The 22,589-nt window shown below is 50.2% G+C and overlaps 1 protein-coding gene across 2 annotated transcripts in view; it reads right to left on the reverse strand.

The window, feature by feature from the left end:
* The window catches only part of KIRREL3 (kirre like nephrin family adhesion molecule 3), a 708,943-nt gene that overhangs the window by 172,763 nt on the left and 513,591 nt on the right, over window positions 1-22,589 (reverse strand). For both annotated transcript variants that reach the window (XM_034754766.1, XM_034754765.1), the window contains exons 5-6: window positions 9,614-9,771; window positions 1,540-1,690 (exon numbers count right to left, since the gene is read on the reverse strand). In XM_034754766.1, the coding sequence (XP_034610657.1) occupies window positions 1,540-1,690; window positions 9,614-9,771 (309 nt within the window). The remainder of the gene's footprint in view (window positions 1-1,539; window positions 1,691-9,613; window positions 9,772-22,589) is intronic.

Raw genomic sequence — 22,589 nt, forward strand, 5'->3', positions numbered from 1 at the left:
GGGCCCGGCCCCCAGGGCCCGAGCCGACCCAGGCTGGAAACGCCGGGGGGGCCAGCCTGGGCCGCGCCTCCTCGCCCCACACCCCCGCTTACCTGCTTCAGGCTTCCCGCGAATCAAATGTTCGCGGGAAGCAGGGGAGGGGGCGGAGTTGGGGTGGGGACTTTGGGGAAGGGGCGGAGTTGGGGCGTGGGCGGGGCCCCCTGGAGTGTCCTCCTTTTGGACGCTCAAAATATGGTAACCCTAATTATCTAGGCTGGGACTAAGGGATTCGGAGGGTGGAAGGGGGATCAGGGCTGGGGCGGGGGTTGGGAGGGGATCAGGTGCAGGCTCTGGGTGGTGCTTACCTCAAGCAGCTCCCAGAAGCAGCAGCAGCAGCATGTCCCCCCTCCAGTTCCTACATGGAGGTGCGGCCAGACAGCTCAGCATGCTGCCCAGTCCGCAAGTGCTGCCCCTGCAGCTCCCATTGGCCACATTTCCCAGCCTATGGGAGCTGTGGGGTCAGTGCTTGGGGTGGGGGCAGCATGCAGAGCCCCCTGGCTGCCCCTACCTGTAGGAGCTGGAGGGGGACATGCCACTGCTTCCAGGAGCCACGTGGAACGTGGCAAGCCCCCGACCCTGCTCCCCGGCTGGAATGCTGGAGCAGAACAAGCCCCGGACCCTGCTCCCCGGCGGGAGCTCAAGGACCGCATTAAAACATCTGGAGGGCTGGATGCGGCCCCCTGGGCCGTAGTTTGTCCACCTCTGTCCTAGACTATTATAAGAAGACAGGTTTTTTAACCCTTTAAACTATAAGCAATGATGGCCCGGATGCTTCTCTAAATCCACGTACAGAGCCTTCAGCCTCTAAGTCATGGGTTCGAATCCAGATCATGCTGTATCACTGGTGAATGAACCTGCTTCTATCACCTGTGCCTTACATGTAATAGGTTGGTGGCCTCAGACAGGTGTCCGGTCAACAATACCACCATCATAATTAGCATGGTTGCTGGTGACACTACAAACAGACTATGGAGGGCATAAGCATGGAGACCTAGGTACTCCCACAGCTAGGGACAGGCTGAGCAGTTTGTGTAGAATCAGAATCTCTGCTCTCAAGCTGAATCTCAGCAAGTCAAGGTACTCCCCCACCCCCCATTATTTGGTTCACTTTCTCGCTGCTTCTGCGGTTGTTGGTTCTGAGGAAATCTCAGGATACCCTGAGAACGGCCCTTCTGGTGGGATCTGGCCTGGGATCCCCGCTCTCAGGAGACAGCCTGTCTACATGGAACATTCAGATCAGTTTTGCAGCCCCAAGGATTTTCAAGAAACTGGAGAAGTTCTGGGGAGATGTCCGGACTTCTGAGTGCTGTGTCAGATCAGCGCCCTGAACTGACCACCACTGGCTACTCGTACGACCCCAAACTCAGAGCCTGATCTGGTTCGGAACTTTGCACTTAGGGCCCCACTCAGGCCAAACTCAGTCATTCAGGAACCAGGGAATCCCCAGGGCAGCGCAGCATTAGAAATACACATAGCTGGACCGGCCGGCCAAACACTCACGCTGTATGTCAATGGTGACGGATGTCTCCTTCCCGCTGGGAATGGCTTTGTTGGTGGCCCGGCAGACGATGTTCTGCCCATTCTCGATGTCGGAGGGGCCAATAAAAAGAGTGCTCACAATGCTCTCCCTCTTGCCATCTCGGAGAAGCGTCTGCAGGGGTAGAAGCAGGGACAAAACTCGGTTACTCCTGAAAGGGGCAATAGTTACATTCTTTACTCTTAGCTGTGTTTATTATGTTAGAGCTTAGGGACCAACAAGCATGAAGCCAGGTTGTGGTAGTGGTAGGCACTGTACAGAGAGACAGAGCGGTAGACAGTCCTTGCCTGAAAAGCTTACAATCTAAAAGACAGCAATTCCTATGGGGTTTGCAAAGGAGCTAATGGGGGTTAGGTGCACAAATTCCAATGAATTTCAATGGGAGTTGGATGCTTAACTCCGATAGGCTCCTTTGAAACCATGCAGTGCCTTGCACCCGAGGATGACAGCTCTGGTGAAATTCATCCCACTCACCAACCTAGGCAGGGAGACGTTTGTATTGTCAATTGAACAGACCTTGAAGCCATCAGGGGTTTCCCAGCCGGTGGCCTGCTTCTTGCTCCTTGTGTCACCTTGCACACTTGTGCCAAGCAAGTGTGAGATGCTGCCATGCCAATCCAGTAGCATTTCACACCCACTTTGCACAACAGGAAATGAGCACATATGCTGCCGGGCAGTGCGGGATCAGGCCCTGAAGACTACAAGGGACCATATGATTCCCAGAGAAGCAACATAAAGTCACCAATCGCTGCAAGGCATTGCACTGTGCAAACTGCAATTCTGCCTCCAGTGAAGTTTGCTTAGAGCGAAGGAAAGAAGAAAGCAGTGTGATCTGGTGCTTGGAGCAGAGGGCCAGTGGCCAAACCCATCCAGGCATAACATCATTCAAGTCAGAATCAGGCCTGAGGACTCCTGGGATCTATTTTTGGGTCTCCCTGGGGCTCACTCTGTAGCCTTTGGAGAATCAGCCCGTTGTGAATCCATCTCTGAATTTCTACAGGGGGGAAATCACACCACCTCACTAGCCAGCAAGAGAACTAATGCTTGTGTTAATCATTATTACTGAGGTTGCTTTCATTCTGAACCTCTAATATGGGCTAATCAGACAGGTAATGCATGCCATGAGAGAGAATATTAAAAAGCCATTAATGAGCTGCCTTGTGAGTGCTGCAGTGGACGATGTGTTCGGAAAGGGTTGAAGCCACCAGCAGCGGTGGCACTCCCGTGCCACACCCCTGGGTGTAAATCGGAACCACTCTGATTTGCTAGTGTTACACACCCACTTTGCACTGGTGCAAATAGTGACCCAAGCTGCAGGGCAATGGAGGATCAAGCTCTGTATCTAGCTCTACTCCCTGGCATGGCACAAGGCGTACCTGTGGCTTTCCTTTCTCCTTGCCCTCCTCTGGCACTGTATAAGGAGTGATAATGTATAACCTTCCTCTTGATCACCCCCAAGAAGCAGGTGAGGCCATCAGAGGAGCTAGTGAGGCAGCTGATGACGCTCCACTCCAATGCTGCTGTTATCCCATGTCGCACACAGGCCCAACCTTCAGATCTGCCCGTTCGTGGGCAGGGAGGAAGGTCTTTGTGAAAGGAACTTGGCGTAGCACGTGGAAATCTCCTGCTGGGTGGATCCGATTTACAGCCCTCCAGCAGCATTGCCAACCAAACCGTTCAAAAATCACGAGTCAGGCCTCCAGAAAAATCGTGCGATTGACGTAAAAATCAGGAGATTTTACAAAAATAATAAACGTTCAGTTCTTTTATTTGCCTTCTGGATTCTGAACCTTTAGAATACACTTACGTCATGGTTTCAAGCCTTTGCAACCGGGAATGCGAGAAACCTGACTCCAGGAGCTGGGGCCTTAAGAAAAACACCAAATATCGCAAGACTTGTAATAAAATCATGAGAGCTGGTGACATTGCCACAGGGCTGAAGGCACCACCTGGCCCTATCTGGCATGGAAAGGCCCTTGCATCCCCAGTACGACAGTCCTCTTCCTCCAAGACCTTCCATGCCAGCTGCTTAAGATGCACTGGGAGTCTCAGCATCTTATTTGAAATGGGGCCGCACTTTGTATGCAGCGTGAGCGCTTGGGCTTTGGAATTAATACAAACACAAACACAGACATATTTGAAAAAGGGCTGATATTCCTTCCCTGCCACAGCAATTGGCGGGTCTGAAATGGAGAGGGCTTAACTCTCTTTTCCCCAGCACTGGGACTGACCCAACCCATGGCGGAGAAGAAGATTTGGAGCGATTGCAATTAGTTACAAACGATTACATGTTAATGGCCTAGATTTTAATTAATTTCACCCAAATTGGTGCAGAGCGAGGTCAGTTCTTTCAGGTTTTAATTAGCGCCGGCTGTCGCGTGGCATCCTGGGAAGCGGGGGCAGGAAGGGGCAGCTGTGGGTTTGATTTTGTTTTTTGCTCAGTCCGGGTGGCACGTTGCAAGAGGGAGAGTGAAGCAGCGCTAATCCAGGGACTCATATTACCATGGGGGCTGGACAAGGATGTGTAGGGAGTTATGGGGATCGTGGATTTGTCCTTGCTCAGATGCATATGTTGCTGGCAGGTTAACCCTTCACAGCTGTGGTGCTCAACAGCCTGCTTGCTCCTTGCCGGAGACTGCTGCCGGCAGGGGAAATGAAATGTCTCAGGATTTGGGTGCAATAAAGCAGGAATCCTTCTGAGACACTGCAGGCAAGTCAGATGGCAGCTAGGGACAGAAAGGTCATAATCCCGATGCAAATCAGATGCTGCCTTCTCCAGTAGCCGCCAGATGGCCTGCGGGGCCAGGCTGGTTCATCTGGGGGGAGCTACAGGTAAGGATGGAGGCAGGTGGGCACAGGGGAGACGCATCTCCCTAGGGGCTGCAATCGGATGATGGTTTGCAGGTCTCACAAATTTGTTTTCCATCCGGCCAACACTCCCTGGAGCTGCCCAAGAGCTTCCAAACAACCCCTGTCTGTCACACACCTGTAAACCTCGCCTTCCCAGTGCCCTTCCAGGCAGGTACATCTCTCCCCTCCCCCTCCAGGGCTGGTCGGTTTAGGCTCTGGTTGGTTTCTTACAGAAATACCCCCAAATACACACACTTCTCTCCATCTTCCCACAGTATTCTTGCCAGCAAGTTAAAAAAATATGGGCTGGATGAATGGACTATAAGGTGGATAGAAAGCTGGCTAGATCGTTGGGCTCAACAGATAGTGATCAATGGCTCCATGTCTAGTTGACAGCCGGTATCAAGCGGAGTGCCCCAAGGGTCGGTCCTGGGGCTGGTTTTGTTCAATATCTTCATTAATGATCTGGAGGATGGCGTGGACTGCACCCTCAGCAAGTTTGGGAGGAGTGGTAGATACGTTGGAGGGTAGGGATAGGATACAGAGGGACCTAGACAAATTAGAGGATTGGGCAAAAAGAAATCTGATGAGGTTCAACAAGGACAAGTGCAGAGTCATGCACTTAGGACGGAATAATCCCGTGCACAGACTAGGGACTGAATGGCTAGGCAGCAGTTCTGCAGAAAAGGACCTGGGGATTACAGTGGATGAGAAGTTGGATATGAGTCAACAGTGTGCCCTTGTTGTGAAGAAGACTAACGGCATTTTGGGCTGTATAAGTAGGGGCATTGCCAGCAGATCGAGGAACGTGATCATTACCCTCTATTTGACATTAGTGAGGCCTCATCCGGAGTACTGTGTCCAGTTTTGGGCCCCACACTACAAGAAGGATGTGGGAATATTGGAACGAGTCCAGCGGAGGGCAACAAAAATGATTAGAGGGCTGGAGACCATGACTTATGAGGAGAGGCTGAGGGAACTGGGATTGTTTAGTCTGCAGAAGAAAAGAATGAGGGGGGATTTGATAGCTGCTTTCAACTACCTGAAAGGGGGTTCCAAAGAGGATGGATCTAGACTGTTCTCAGCAGTACCAGATGACAGAACAAGGAGTAATGGTCTCAAGTTGCAGTGGGGGGAGGTTTAGGTTGGATATTAGGAAAAACTTTTTCACTAGGAGGGTGGTGGAGCACTGGAATGGGTTACCTAGGGAGGTGGTGGAATCTCCTTCCTTAGAGGTTTTTAAGGTCAGGCTTGACAAAGCCCTGGCTGGGATGATTTAGTTGGGGTTGGTCCTGCTTTGCAAGGGATTGGCCTAGATGACCTCCTGAGGTCCCTTCCAACCCTGATATTCTATGATCTCTCTCAGGTTTACATGGGGCATCTCCTTGTGGTATCTAAGCCCTGCTTTCACCACCAGCATTGGACACCTCTCCCCACCTCATCTAGATCTCTGTAGCATCCCCGCTACCTCAGCTTGCATGGCAGGCTGTTCTCTCCCACAGACTGCACGCTGGCTGTGAACCCTGACAGCATCACCTGACATTGCTGCCTTCCTGCTCGTCTGAGACTCTCTGCTTGTGTCGGGGCGAGGTCCACCACTACCATCCTGACAGGCCGTGCCCCAGCGCACACTCCAGAACTGGCCCTCTGGTGACTGTCCTCACTATCCCTACCGAGATCCCAAGAGACTCCAGTAGAATCATTCCCCTGATCTGGTTTCTCCTGGCCTTGGTTGGGTTGCTCTGCAGGACAGTTGGGCTCCAGGACCCAAAGGAGTTCATCACTCCCATGGCCCAGGCAACGCCTTGCCTTGCTGCTGACACTGTGTGATGGAATTTCCCTCTGTGATGGAATTTAGTGGGTCATGGACCCCTCGGCTTTTGGCTCCTTGTTACCTGTTGCTAGAGCCAGCGTCTTGTATTGGCCTGGGAGCCATCACTTTGGGCAAGACAGTGACTAGGGGGATGATGGAGAGAAGGAAGCAGCAGAACCAGCTTCTCAGGGGACCCCAGACACCATGGCATGTTCTACATCCCAGCTGTTTCCTAGGAAGGGCAGCAGTGACAGTTCTCTGCCCAGTAGGGTGACCAGACAGCAAGGGTGAAAAATCGGGACAGGGGGTGGGGTGGGGTAATAGGAGCCTATATAAGAAAAAGACCCAAAAATCAGGACTGTCCCTATAAAATCGGGACAGCTGGTCACCCTACTGCCCGGGCTCTAAGATCCATTCTGGAATGGCTCCTTGCTCTAGGCCGCATTGTCAGGTGATATCACAGTAGTGCTGACTCTGTAGCAGAGCTGAGTGAATTTTTTTTCAGCAAATAGTAAACTCACTGAAAAATGCATTTTTTGAGGTACTGAAACAATCTGCAAATCCGTGTTGAATTTGGCAATTTGTTTTGGCCAAAAACAAAATTATTTTTTCCCCTGAGGAAAAGTCATAAGAGTTCATTTCAACCATTTTGAAACAAAACGTTTTGACTTTTCATTTAGAAATGTAGCTATACTTATTTTTTACCCTTGGACTTGCTCCAACCAGCCAAAAAGGCATGTGTGTCTATCTACGTCCGTCATCAAGACAGAGGAAGGCTATAGGAGGGGCGTCGACAATCAACCTGCAGTTTCTGTATGTCTGAAGCATCAGTCCCATCTATGAAGTTTTTTGCCTTAAAGCTCTGGCCACTGCAAAAAACAATAACTATACCTCAGGGATTTCATCAACAATTCATTCCTCAATGGTCATCTGATGCAACCAGACTATACCAGGAATCTAAATCCACCAAGAACGAGCTGGTTATTGAAAAAGTAGAGCTCTTCTAGATCAAACCAGGCAAGAGCGATGGAAAGAAACTTACCAAATTGTATTTCACAAAGCCCAGTCTCAAAGCCTAGCAAACTATTACAAGATTGAGGGGAGATTCTAGTTGGGACAAGAGTTACGCCCAGTTACAGCACGCTCTATTGCATCCCAACTGGTGGCCAATGGCAGAGCTCATAATCAAGACAAAGCCTTCAGCTATGCAGTTGAAATGGTGGCTGCTGTGAGATGGCAGGTTCTGAGCGTGGACCTGAACCTGATGGCTCTTTTTACTGATCAAGAGCATCATGACTTCAGGCCAGATCCCACTGAAATCAATGGACAGGGCCCCAAACCCCAGACCTGTCCTTCCACACAATCACGCCACTGGGATGCAAGAGCTTTTTCCTAGAGAATATGCATGAGCAAATTCAGCTGGAAATCAGCTTTGTCTAGGGAGCTAGAAGGACTTTAAAAATGGGCTTATAATGGAAAAAGAATTGTTTTGTAGGCTTAACTGTGGAGTCGTTACTGGTGCGCCACAATGAAGTGAAACAGTAAAATAAATAGTAAAATAATTTGGTCTCGGGAGAAGAGATACCTATAGGTATAGGCAGCACGGTGATCCCTGAGGCGACTCCTGAATTGCACCAGGGTTGAGTTTGGCTCTGTACCTTTCCAACGCAGAGGAAATATAAGAACCACAGGAGGCCAATGCGGCTGCACTCGGAGCTTTTCAGCTATCTAAAAACCAAAAGGGATACATGCAAGAAATGGAAGGAGGGGCATGTCTGCAAGGAAGCATACATGGGAATAGCGAAAGAATGTGGGGACAAAAATCAGGAAAGCCAAGGCAAAGAACTGCCAAGGAATGTCAGAGACAACAGGAAGGGGTTGTACAAATATATGTCAGACAAAAAGAGAAAGATCAGGGATGGTGTGGGTCTGCTGCTCAATGCAGAACGTGAGCTGGGAACAGAAGAGGATAGGAAGGCAGAGCTGCTCAATGCCTACTTTGCTTTAGTCTTCTCACAAAAAACAACACGTAACTGGATGACTAGCGAAGTTACCACAGACCGCAGCCTTGGATGGGTTAGACACAATAAATCCTGCAGCTTGGCAGGGGGTTAGACCAGATGACCTGTGCGGTCCCTTCTGACCCCTTGATTCTATATTAATGTAGTAAAAGCTGTTCAAATATATGAGCCATGTTTCAGAACCAAGTTGCACTAACACTGAGCACTTTCCTACATTTTCAAGTCATTTTAACTAATACAAACCATCCCCACACAGAGCTGTAGGTATTTATGGTCACCCCATTTTAGAGATCAGGAACCTGGGACTAGGTGCCACAAACTACCCCGTGGAACAAAGGACAGAGCTGAAAGTAGAACCCCACACCTCTGGGCTCCTGGAGCTGCATTCAGCCACCTGGAATCACCCTTTCTCTGTTTCACTTCTTAGTGAAATCTTGTCAATCCAAGCGTACAATAATTCCAAGCCACGGCTCACAGTGTCACCAGCATAACTGCTAAGAGAGGAACCTTTTGTTCTCTGCTTGCCAAAGGTTGCTGCTGAACTTGTTCAATTTGATGTGCTATTCAGGCCAAAACTGAGACAATCCCCTTCCCTCCCGAGAGACTCATTTCCTCCAAATTGCCCTGCCAACCAGCTTCTTAACATCACTGAGAGAGAGATCTGTTCTAGCCAGTTTGGACCCAGAGCCTGCCACTCCTGTGGCCAGTTCTGGCCTCAGGGCTGCATCAGAGAGAGGTTGTGTTCCGATAAGTGGCGACCTTCCACTGGCGCATTTGCACTTCCCTAAGGACAACTCAGGCTGAAATCGATGGGAGTTAGGCGCCTGTATAGCTTTGGGGATTGGGCCACTGTGCTTTTAGATACCTGGTGAGGAGCGCATCGAATGGATGACCTGCTCAGCACTGCTGAGAGGCAGAGCACGGAGCTCTCTGGGCTGGAGGTAGCCAATAAGTCAAATTCAGAGCTGAGCCCACCCTCGACTGTTGCAGCTTCTTACACCCTTCTGACAGCTGCTTTTCTTGCCCCACTCCTCCCCACTGGCCCCTTGGCAGGGCAGTTGCGTTCACTTCAGTAAGCCATGTTCAGAGATGACATGTAAGGTCACACGTTAATAATTGGGTAAGTCTAAGTCAGCCTAAGGGCAGAGCACCGAGAAACTTGGGGCCAGATCATCTGCTGGTGTAAGTCAACACAGCACCACGGAGTCAATGGGGGTATGCCAATTGACACCAGGTGAGGATATGGCCCTGATGCATAAGAAGAGCCACAGTTCCACTCTGGACACCTCTGTGAGGCGAGCAAAAGAGCAGTTCCACGTCCCCAGCACCCTCCCAAACTTCACCCCGCCTGACCTTGGAGTAGGTGGCTCCGTTTATCACTTCTCCATTCCGCATCCAGATGATGGAGGCTGCTGGTTTGGCATTGTCGGCATGGCAGGTCAGGTTCAGGGGATCCCCAGCTCTCAGGCTAATGACCGGGCCCCCAGTAATTACTGGGTCATCTGGAGGAACTGCAAAGAAATCAGACAGGAGAAAGAATGCAGTTTATAAGCTTCAGCCAAGCTACCCTTTGCTTGCAAAGTCTGTGCCTGCAGACTGTCAGCACCGGCAGACTGATATTTAAGAGGCATAGACAAAGGAGACAAGGGATAAGTTTTAAGTGGAGATTTGAAATGAGATGAAGAATTGATTGCATGGTGAGATGCAGGAAAGCGTGAGTTAGCAGAGGAGAAGGCTCTCATACAAAACAGGAGCCAGAAGGAAAGAGGCTGGGATGAAGGCAACACAGAAAGGAGGGAGACAGAGATAAAACAAGAAAGAATGACAAAGGTCTATGAGGTTGCTTGGATAAGTCCATGACCTTATGCTACAAAACAAAAAAGAGCAGCACATGCACTTTCAGTCTAACAAGAAAGGAGAGAGCACAGTGTGTGATTCTCCTCGGTAACCGTCTGCAACAACTCTGAGAACAAAATGGCTGCTAACCTCTGCCTGCAGAAAGGGTTCTTAGAAATTGAAAGGGCAGCACACAGAAAACAAAGACATACCACTTCCAGAACTAGACATACCACACTCAGGTGACTTCTAAACGCATGAAGGGCAGTTTAGAAGCATGACCTAGAAAGAACAAGATGTGAGACCCGAAGGACTGGCCACTGAAAACCCAGCGCTGTGCTGGCAAATGTGGAGTCTTTTCCCCCTTAACTTATCTTTAAAAGCCTAATTAATACCCAGCCTGCAGGAAGGGGGTGGGAAGGGAGGGAGGGGGTTGCAGAGCACCTGATGCTGTGGGGATCTGGGGCTTGGTGAGTGTATGCAGTAACGGTGTCTAGTTTTTATATAAATGAATATTTTAACTTCCCAGAGAGTTCGATCCTGGAAGCTTGAGGTCTTCGCAGCCAAACAGAGAGGGAGGCATGTGCTTGGAAATGGCTAATATGTTAACTGTTAAAGGTTTATGGAGGCTCATCCACTTGAAATTTGGAATAACAGCTGTGTGATCTCAGGGAAGAGATGGCTATTTGCACCTGAGATTGGTTTGCTAGATCACAATGGGTCTGGGGTACTTGCAGGAGTTTAAGCGGTCACGAGGCGATTTGGCAGAGAAGAGGGGCTGTGTTGAAACCTTTATTAACAACCGTGCCTCAAATGGCTCAAAATGCTGGAACCAACACCAACATGTTTTCCCCATTTATTTATTTATGATATTGCTGACTGCACTCACCTAGTGAGACACACAACGCTCATTTTATGAGGGCCCCAGGGAAAGAACTGTCATGCAATCTAGCGTACTGCATTCAAGAGCGATACGAGTGAAGCAATGCAAGGTGCTCGGTCTAATAGAACAGACAAGAGCAGCGAGCAGACACAATTTCAGTCCATTTTACACACTGACAAGGAGAAATGACTTCTTATAATCAGACTATGGGACAAATTCATCCCTAGCTGCAAATTCACTGCAGTCAGTGGAGATGGGCCAGAAATTCATCTGGCCCAACATTTCTGTCTGAGCAGGGATGAGATCCTCAGTTGATATGTATGAATCAATGTTACTTTGTCGAAGTCAATGGAACTGCATCAATTTACATCCATTGAGGATCAGGTCCCCAGGAGTTCATACCAGCTGTCTAAGACTGTGTCCCCCTAGCCTCCAGTGCCAGTACACAGAGTAACTTTTCTCATGGCACAAAATTAAGATCGCTTCACACTTCTGGGTGTTTATACTTCACTCAGCGCCATGGTATCTAGTAGCCAGGGGCTAATCTGGATGTGGATTTTAAGCACTGCAAAGTATGTAGTGAGTGTTCAGAACTGGTGTTTTGGTTCAGCCCATTAGAGTGACGGACAGGGGTCTGCAAAATTCATCTCTACATTCAGATTTCAAATGCCCCACAGATTGAGAGGGCTGGAATATGGGGATTTGGTTATAGACTGGTTATAGCAAGAAGTATGTTCTATCTAAAGCACCCGAAGGCCTCCATTAACCTAGTACTCAAGTACCTCACAGTCTTCTATGTATGTCTCCTCACGTGCCCCGGTGAGACAGGGAAGTGCTGTTATCCCTGTTTACAGGTGGGAAACTGAGGCACAGAGTGACTAAGTGACTTGACAAAGGTCAAACAGGAAGTTTGCACCAGATCAGGAACTTGAACGCAGCTTGCCAAGTTCTAGGCTGCTGCCCTAACTCCTGGGACATCCTTCCTTTCTGCAAACTAACCTGCTGCACTGGGGTATGGGGAGGCAGGGGCGTATAAAGTGATTTGCGCTGGCTCCTCCTCAGCCAGAAACTTGCCAAATAGCCTCCACGCAGATCGCCAGACATCATGGTCCCGATCTGACGGTGGCGTGAGCAGGCGCAATTCCCATAGACATCAACGAGGGGCACAGCCATTTGTGCCAGGACTGAGGTGGGTCCTGTGCCATCCTAAAGACATTTCCCTATGTGCAGAAAGCTGCTAGGAGAATGGGGCTTATAGTGTAAGCAGCTGTAGATCACACAGCATGGCTGGACTAATCAAAACAAAATTTACATCATGCTGGCAAATGAATTTCAGGCGGGGAAGTGGATGCAGGCAGCACTGAGCAGAGTCCAGTCACGGGGAAGGGGAGTGGTACTGTATTTATGGTTTCTCTGTCACTTTAATGTGACAAAGTTACTGCCTCCTCTTCTCTGCCTCTCGTTACGCGTCGGGTTGCCAGGTCCCACACAGCCAGAAGGAGACGCCCTCATTTGGCATTCATTTGAAGGGTTTTTTTCAAGCATCTCCCTCTGAAGAAAGATTTTGCTGTGGGTGTCAAGGAGACGTTTCAGATCTCAGCCTTCCTTTGAAATTCCCATCAATCAAGCTGTCATAGCCTGACAGCCTGCTACGAGGGGTGCCTCTCATTAGGGGCCCCAGCCTAGCTCTGTATCACACACAACAGGGATTCGTCCATTTCTGGAGCTGGGAATCCTCTCTGAGCATAGATGGAAACTGGGCAGAGGCAGACAGGGGGCAGCTGGAGGTTGTTCCCATCTGCTGGCTGCAGTGACACGAGCGTCATGGGGCTCAGGCCAGCTCTGCATCTCCCACCACCACCAGCACATTGGCACTAATTGGAGATTTCAGCCCAGAGGTCAAGAACTGAATGGGCCATCGACCCTGAACTGCCCTCTCTCTCGCGTGTGTGGGGGTGAGATAGCGTTTTACGGCTTTCAGCTCAGGTATTGGGTGCATCGACCAGGTGTGCCATGTCCTGGACCTGCTCTGGGGAGATAGCAGCCGTGGAGAGCAAAGAACTCTGGTTAATCCAGCACTTTTGCCCAGCTCCAAACTGACATCTAGCAGGGCTTATCGGAAAGGCGGCTCATGCCACAAAGAGCACTGAATGCCCTCTCATTGCAAATGGACCCCACTATATTTCAGATGGCACTTGGATTTGGCTTGAAGTCCCTTATGACAGGCAGAGCTTAAGGATGGGAGCGTGTGCGTGGTGGGGGTGGGGAGGGTTGTGCTGTTCCCTGGGCCCAAGTAGAAGATTTATTTAGAACAAGACAGAAAGGTGCTCAGATGCCCCGGTGATGGCAGATCCATCAATAGACAGACAGGAAAGGGAGTCATTGCCTCACCCAGGCAGATGACTGGAGGGAAGGTGGGATGTGAGATTCCTTCTCCACTGGACAGGCAGAGTGGACGGTGAATGCCATCCCCACCTCCATGCCTTGGGGAGCAGATGCTGTTGCAGGGAAGCTGCTCAGTTACACAGGGAAGCTCACTGTGCTGGGGGGGGGGTAGCTATGACCCACTCTGGGAGCTAGTGGGCACCCGTTGAACAATGTGACCGCGAACGTTTGAAGCGGACTGAGCCCTGTCTGGCACCCACACGGGCGTCTCTGCTTCGGCGCCTGGGGTTCCTGTACGTTTGGGCTGAGAAGAAGGTACTCAGCAGTCTTTGCTGGCTTCTCTACCGCGGGGCTAAGGTCCCCAACATGCTCCCCAACACCGCAGAATTGGTTACTGTGGCCAAGTTGCTCCTGCCAACACGCCCCTCCTGTCTGGCTGTGGCACGGCAGCAACTTTTGCCTCAGTTTCCGCCCTCCCCCCCACTGTTCTTTAGCCAATTACAGGCGTAGGAGTGTCCTGGCCCTCCAGCCGGATAACTTCATAGAATCCTGTCCCTTCCAGGGCCACAAAGTCCTTTAACAAAGGACAACAGAATACTCAAAACAACTGAACCTTCAGCCCAGTCGAGCTCAGCCAGCCGCCCTTGCTCACTGGCACACCTCAGCCGCTATGGTTTGAACCCGTGCCTAGCCCCAGTCTCCTGTGCTGCCCACAACCCCACTGTCTAGGTTGGCACTCTCCTCACCCAGGGGTTCAGACAGGCTGCTGCTCAGCAGGGTGCCTGCCTCTGGTCAGGCTCTCGTTACAGCTCACGCTGGCCGGCCGGCAGTAGCCTGTCTGCTCCTCTCCCCTTTCTTCTTCCAGGCTGCTTCAGACAGGGCTCTCCCCCGCACTCTCCTTCAGGTCTCCCCTTTCCAGCTGGGCTCACCCAGCTCTTTATGGAAATCCCCAGCTGGGTCTAATAATTACGTTAAGCCTTAAAGCAGAGGTGGGCAAACTATGATCCGCGGGCCCATTCTGCCCGGCCCCTGAGCTCCTGGCCCGGGAGGCTAACCCCCGGCCCCTCCCCCGCTGTCCCCCTTCCCACGCAGCCTCATCTCACTGCGCCACGGGCACAATGCTCTGGGCTGCGATCTCCTGGGGTAGCGCAGCTGCAGAGTCCGGCCTGCTCTGGTGCTCTGTGCTGCTGTGCGGTGCATGGCTGGCTGGCTGCCTGTCCTGGTGCAGCCATGCTGCCAGCCACCGGTGCTCCAGGCAGAGCAGTAAGGGGACAGGGAATAGTGGAGGGGGGTTGGATAGAGGGCAGGGTGGTGGTCAGGAGCCGGGGGTGTGGATAGGGGTGGGGGCAGTCAGAGGGTGGGGAAGAGGGTGGTTGGATGGGGCGGCGTCCCGGGGTGGGGTCAGTCAGGAAGGAGAATGGGGGTTGGATGGGGTGGCAGGAGGCAGTCAGGGGACAGGGAGAAGGGGTGGTTGGATGGGGCGGGGTTGGGGCAGTCAAGAAGGGGGGGGTTGGATGGGGCGGCAGGGAGCAGTTAGGGGTAGGAGGTCTGGGGGCGGTTAGGGGACAGACAGCAGGGCGGGTGGATGGGGCAGGGGTGCCCGGGGGCCGTCAGGGGCAAGAAGCAGGGGGGTCAGATAGGGAGCAGGGGCCAGGCCATGCCTGGCTGTTTGGGGGAGGCACAGCCTCCCCTAACCAGCCCTCCATACAATTTCTGAAATCCGATGCGGCCCTCAGGCCAAAAAGTTTGCCCACCCCTGCCTTAAAGGCTAACCAGCCTGAGACAGTTACACACACACACACACACACACACAATTCTGCATACAGACAGTGAATATGCACCACATTACACACACGCCTTATGTCTGCAGATTGGACTAGGCCATCAGAGCCACATACCTGAACTATCCCAAATTTCAACCAGCACCTCTTGGGGTTTAGGGCGGCTCATTGGCAAAGTTCCAAACTGGCTCCCTATTCAAACGGATGCCAAGTTTAGGGGCTCTGGGGTTTAGGTTGAACTACCTCTCCTTACTATTCATGCCTCTTATTCTACAGGGATCCACATTCTCCAGCTATTCGTAGGAGGGATTCCAGGCGTGTGCGGAGACATACAGTACCATTAGAAATGGGATGCATGGGAACGAGACTACATGAACAATCCCTGTGTGGTCACTTGCTCTCGCTGTGGATCATACAGGGAATGTGCTGAGATCTCACGGAGGTTCCTGGAACACACAAACAGCCCGAAGACAGGTTTTCTTCCAGGGGGAGGAAACACGGACTTAGAAGTCACCAGCAATTTAAATTACAGCAACAATTCTCTCCCCTAACTGGAACAATAATAGTAATAAATAAATAATAATAATCATTTAACTCTTCTGTAGCAGCTTTCAGGTGAGGATTTCAAAGGGTCTGACGTGCTGTAATGAATTTGGGCTTACCAAAGTTACAAAATGTCTATTAAAGCTTACAAAAGTGTCATTCCTCCTTTTATAGATGGGAAAGCTGATGGCTGGCCTTGAGTGGGCAGCAGGATTCATGGCTGAGGGCTAAAATGTAAGCAGTGAGGGAACTTTTGCAGTGGAAAGGCAGATGCCAAGTGAATTTAGGCACCTACAGGGTTAGCTGAAGCCAGGCAGGAGTTTTGTGGCTCATGGTGGTGCCGCGCACAGGGACTTAGATGCCTAAATCTAAAGTTTAGGTACCCAAATTGCTTTGTGGATCACATCCATGGTTCCTCACCTGTACAGATCAGGGGAGGCTTTATATGTAGCTGTGACTTTCTGTGGCTCCCATCATCCTAAAAAGCTGTGCAGTGAAGGAGACATCTGAGGCATTTTTAGGCAAGGAGGTTTCCTCTAGTCTGTTCTTCTGGAACAGAAAATAACCCCTCTTTCCTATAGGAAGCTTGCAGGGTGAAATGGGGGACCTGTCACATGCAGACACTTAATATTCCCCATTGATGTCTGTACAAGGCCAATCCTGGGAGATGAAATTGAAAACTTTTTAGCAGCCTTGTGTTCTAATCATATTCTCTCCACGTGGCCCATCCTGTCTCTGAGCTGCCTGACAAAAGGACCTAGGTCATTCGGGGGGAGGGGGGGGGGGAGAAAGAGGAGAAAAACACACCTAAGCATGGAACTGCTTTTCTCCCACATACTGTAAGTACCTTGTTTTCTAACCTATTGTTCTGCTCCTGCTTCAGTCTATTGGATTAGCAGTGAGTCACAGGGAGCTGATAAGGAGATAAGAAGCACAGTGAAAAAGAGAGAGAGAGAGAATGGGTCCTGATTACATCTTCCCAAATAAGCGGTTATCATCCCCCGGTTATTCATGTAGCCATGAATTATTGATTGGCTCCCGGCTCATTAACCGGGAGATCTGGTTGGGGAGGGGCAGACCTGATGAATAGAAATCAGCAGTGGCTCTCAACATCTGTAACTTTTATGAAATGAGGAAGGACTCATTACTTTGCCATTCAAACTCCGGCACAGAAAAGAGAGCGAGAAGCCTTTAAGACAGAGCCGTGATCCATTATTCATCCATTGCACTCCCAAGATTTGGTTATTATTATAAGACACCACTATAGAATTTGTTCTCCTAATTTTTAATCATGGAGAGGGTGGAAGTATGAGCCTTTTGTGATGAACTTGGAGATAAAAATAGGAAGGGGTTGGGTTTTTTGGCAGCAAGGGGAATGGAATTAACTATTAAGGGTCTGAAAAAATTAAAAAACAAAAATGGAAAGGACGTGTCACAGGATGACTTTGTGACCTACTGCTGGCTGAGCTGGAATACTCTGCACCTACACAAATGCGGGTGTTTACATTTACACATGCATTCACACGCATGTACCTACTGACACACATATGCATGAATACACGAGCCTGGGTACGTATGTGCACACACACAAGTGCATGCACAGACATACACCTGCACACACATGCACAGACATACATGCTCCTGCATACACAGAAGCACATGCACAACATACATGCAAACCCATACATACAGAGGTGCAGACATAATACCTTCACAGAAATGCACAATTATGGAGTGAGTACGGCATTCTACTGAACATCATTGAGCTCCTGTAAAGAGACATCCCCTTTGTGCAGGACACATGGCCTCTTAGGGCTTCAGGAGCGTAAAGGGCCCAGCCCTGGGTGGTGCTGTACTGTACTCCAGAGCTTAGCCTGCATCACTTCCCCAATGCTACAGTTATACTGCACTGATTCTCAAGCTAGCACTGGTCTAGCCATAGCAATGCTAATTCAAGTGTATCTACACATGCTGCAATCACATATCCTGAATAGAATGTCCTAAGAACCCTTGCTCAGTATCATCCCTCCTCTTGGGTAGATTTGAGGTAACTGTGCAGAGACACAACACGGCTATTGTTACTCAAGTTAGCTCTGAGGCTAGCTCAGGTATGTCTATCAAAGCTGCAATCACATCCCTTGCCTGCAGTGTAGGCAGACCGTCAATGTGAATTACCACCAAGGGGAACAATATGCCCCTGACCGAAAGGAACAGGGGCAACTTGTGAAAACAGCCAAGGATCTCCATGGTCTGCAGAGCCAGGGAGAGTCACATTTTAAGACACATCTGAAGAAATGACTAAAAAGGAAATGCATATTGTACAGGGACCATGCCTTTGGCACCATCATAAATTAGCTGATTAGTTAGAGGTCTTCCTGCTTGGACCCCAGCCCTGCAAACTCTTGCACATGTGAGTTGGCAATGGGGCTACATGCATATGTACAGTTACCCAGACCCATAAATGTTTGCCAGATCAGGACTGAATTAGTATCCCACATGGAACAGGGCTGGCCACCACCCAAGCGTCTGCTAGTGGCCAGGGGTGCTTCTGCTGTGCCCTGGGCCTGTTTTCCCCTTCACCAAACTCCACAGTCCTTCTTTGGGGCTGGCTTTTTATTAAATTAACAAAGTTCTCAAGCAAACATAGACATAACCTTCCTCCCCAGCTTCAGTTAGACAGAATCCCTCCTACCTGAGAGACTGTTCTTTCCTCAGGGAGCAGTGCAGGAGGCCCTGTTCTCCTACAGCTTCGCTGCCCCAGCCCCCAGCTGCTGCCTGGCAGCACCTGATTCAACCCAGGTGCCGCTCATCCTGTACTCAGGGCTGGCTCAGCTCCTCCTGCCTGTTACACCCAGCCAAGTGCTGGGACACAGGGCTGCTAGAGAAGTCATCCTTTGAACAAGACATAAAAAGGATGTCCCTGAACATTCTTGGCCACTAACTAGCAAGTCGCTGCTGCAATCAGAGATGTCCTTAATTATTATCAATATTTCTCTGAATAGCAGAGTTCCCTGGGGAGAAGCCAGCTCCTGAAAGTGGAGAGAGAAAAACAACCACCTCCCTCTAATTAATTCTGATTGCCTTTTTTTTTTGCATCACATTATTTATCAATTTGTGCAACATGCCTTTTCTTTTGAAAAAAGTATTAACGGAATCATCCCAGATGCTCGCTAATGGGAAGAGGCCGCATGGCTGCTGGAGTGGAAATGTACAAATATATCAGTCTCTGTGGATTTCAAGGAGTAAATATATATATCTAAACAGATGAAGTGAGACTTTGAGCAAGCATCTCTGGAGGCCCTATTGGCATGGAAAGGGCTGAAGATACGCTCCCAGGACAAAGATTCATTGGTATGCGGGGGTGGTTCTGAAGGGGAGTGGGATGTTCAGTGCTCTGAGACTTACGAGGTCAGAGTATTTGAAATTTGTGGGAATTATTATTATTAGCACAATGACAATGGCACCTAGAGACCTCAATTGAGATCAGAGCCCCACACACGGTGTAAAAGACAGCTTCTGTCCCATAGAGCTTGCTATCTAAATAGACGAGACAGGCAAAAAGTAGGAGGGGAAACAGAGGCACAAAGACTTGCCCAAGGTCCCACTAGACAACACACTGTCTCCCTGAGAACACAGTTGGTCTTTGGCTACATATGGAAACATCCACAAATCCTGATGGCTCTCTGCTCTTTAGCACAGACAATTCTCTGGTCAAAAATTTGCCTAGGGAAGCGAGCTGGCTACAATTCTCCTGTTTACACATAGTCTGGGAGCAGAAACTTGTGAATTAGGTGCTCACCACGCACCAGGAGCATGGAAAAGCAAACAGTCCAAGTCAAAGTCCTTGTACAACCCATATGCTGAAAATTACCCAGCTAAACTCTTCCTAAAACCTTATGAGCAACACATACATCAGGATGGGTCTGAAAACTATGTGCTAACCTAGGGCCAGGTTTGATACCATGCTTCAAGTGTCAGCTCTTTACGGGCAGGGACCATCTTTGTGTTGTGTGATTGTACAGCGCCTAGCATAGCAGGGTCGTGGGCCACGACTGGGCTTCTAGGTGCTATCACAATACAGATAATCAATAATAACATTGCTCCTGTGGTATAGCACCTTTCTGATTGATTTCTATGGCACTGCTTGTGCAGTGAGGTGGTACTGAGTGCGAGTACAAGTATTACCACCTGCTCCTTTGGAACTGCCAGGCTGGATCAGACCCCCTAATCCAGTATCCCCTAATCCAAGTGGGGGGTCAGTCCCGGATGCTTCAGAGAAAGTGCAAGAAACCCCATAGTGCTAACTAAAAAGGGGCTAATTTTGAATGAATCTTGCCAGCTCCACCCTCTCTCCCCGAGTATCTCAAGTATTGCTAGGCAGAATCAGGATTTGGGAGCTCTGCTCTGGTCCCGGCGATGTGCTTGTGTATTCACATAGCGCACTGTAGGCTTGTCAACGAGGCATGTTTGTCTCCCGAAGACAAGTCAAGTTTATGAAGGCCTCCTAGTACACTTGCTCTGGATGATTGTTTTCACGTGCCCCCCTGCTCTGCATACAATCGCTTGCTGTGTTAAAGTCTTTGCAATAGCGTCTCTGCAAGGAGCCTTCTCCAGTATGAACCAATCTAATCTACTGCATGTGCATCCCGGTGCATTTTGGGACCAGGCTTGCCTGACGTCAAACTACTTTTGAAAAGCTGGGATTTTAAACTGCAGGTTGTACTGTCTCCTTCTCCCCTCCGGGGGAAGGTGCTGCATAGCTTGGAAGGAAGCAGCCACTTGTTCTCTGCTGGGGATCAAGTATAAACATGACTGTTGGGGTGAATTCCACAATAAGCTCAGTGTTAATAACAACTTTAACGGAACAAAGAATTAATTAGCTAATGTACCTTTTTTCTGTGATCCACGCACACATACACACAGCATGGGGCTGGCACATCCTATTCACTGCCTAGTAACTGCACAGGTCTGACTTTGCTTTGAAGCTAACAGCTGTTACTCCCATTAGCATAACGAGGGGCTAGGCAAGTGCATTAAAAGAGGAGGAGGGGTCTGGAAACCACAACCACAGCGTACAGGTTATGGTTATCTGCGACCTAAGGAATTTTAGAAGTCTGAGGTCAGGTGACTCATCCAAATAGCACAAAATAGGGAAAGGGGAATGCAAGCAGGTACCGACCAGGGACAGGATCAGCATGTCTGCTGTCAGCTCGGACAGGAGACAGCTCCCTTCCGGGAGAGCTGATCCCTATAGATTATGGGGGTCTGATTTGAAACTCGCAGCACTGGTCAACGCCCGGTGTTCAAAACTCAAGAGTCCGGACACCCAAAATGACGAGAATGTAAAAATACTGCATTGGGAATTCTTTTTGACGGCTGGGTTCTGCACCTTTAGGGTTCATGGTTTCCAGCATTTCTCCAGAACCCCGAGGGATAGAAGCAGCTCACTTTTCTGTGTAACAAAAGCTGAGATTCTGATGTACCCGAGTGACGCCAGGGTCATGAGTTGTTATGAACAGCACGAAATATTGCAAGACTCACAGTAAAACTGTGAGAGTTGGCAATCCTGAATTCTGAGCTGAGGTTAACAATAGGTTGCACTTCTACAGAACCTTCTGTCTGAGTATCTCAATAATCAGGCAGTCCCTCTCCTCTCTCCCCACCTCCAGCAGGAATCCAGGACAACAATGAGAGTGGGTGTATCACCCAAGGCAGGCCATACAGGGAGTCAGTTGCCCAGGAGTCCTGATTTCCAGACCCCCACTAAAGCCAATAACATTCCCCACAGTCACGCGGTAGGTTCAGTGCTGTTTGGGGGATTTTGCTCATTGGACAGGTCTGCTTCAGTGTCTGGCTCTGTGTCTGCACACACAGTAAGAAGCAGCAAATCTTCTGCAGGTGCTTACAAGACAGTTCCTTTAAGGTCAAGTGAGCCCATGCATATACTGAAGTTAACCCTCCTGAGATCGGATTGAAGAGACCCATTGCACTGACATATCGGAATGGCTCACAGAAAACAGAGAGGCAGCCCCCTTTCCAGACCTCCCAACAGTCCTGGGTTTCATGGGACTGTCCCCTTTGACCCACACAATACCCTGTACTGCTTGAAGTGGTTCCTGTCCCATGGGGCTTGGCTAGGCTCGGCTCCCCGCTCCGGGCATTGCAACCTGGCTCCTGGCACTCAGGGTTGCAACACCACTCACTCAAAGTTGACCTGACTGTCTGCTCATTAGGGAGCCTGGAGCAGAGCCCAGCCAGCCCTGTAGGTCAGTGAGTGAGGGGTGGGCTCGCTCTGCATCCCCCCAGGCCTCCTAGCCTATGGGTGCAGGACCCAGCCTGCTTAAGCCACTTGAAATGTTGGGAGGCGTGCCCTCCTCACAAGCACAGGCTCCTACTGCTTCAGATAGAGGAGAAAGACAGTTAGCACTGTAAGGCCTAAGACCCACAGCTGTGTAGTTTCTATTCCCTCCAGCAGAGGGCAGCAGCACACATTACTCACATCACTGCAATACCCGGTTCCAGTAGAACCGAAGGCCACCGAGAAACAGTTTGTAAACTAACAGCCTGATTTTCATCTGCCTCCCTTCTTGGTGAACTATTGCTCTGCAGGAGTCACTGAGCGGAGCTTGTCAGAAATCAAAAGATGAATTTAAATATCCTCCTGTGCCCCTTCTCCCCCCACATAACACGGAAGGTAACAAGTGCCAGCCCACTCTGGGTGCTGCACACCTCCAATGGCCGCCGTGGTTTCAAGGCAGGTATTGGCACCGCTTAACCCTGTGCAGCCCCCGTCTTTGCACTGCTAATCCCTCCCGGCGCTTCCCAAATGGGTGTCAGCCTCACAACTGCGTGGTGGGAGCTCGCTGGGACAGCTGTCTTGCAGCTCGTTCGTTTGGAAGAT

This window comes from Trachemys scripta, chromosome 21, assembly GCF_013100865.1.
Source record: "Trachemys scripta elegans isolate TJP31775 chromosome 21, CAS_Tse_1.0, whole genome shotgun sequence".
Classification (NCBI taxonomy): domain Eukaryota; kingdom Metazoa; phylum Chordata; order Testudines; family Emydidae; genus Trachemys; species Trachemys scripta.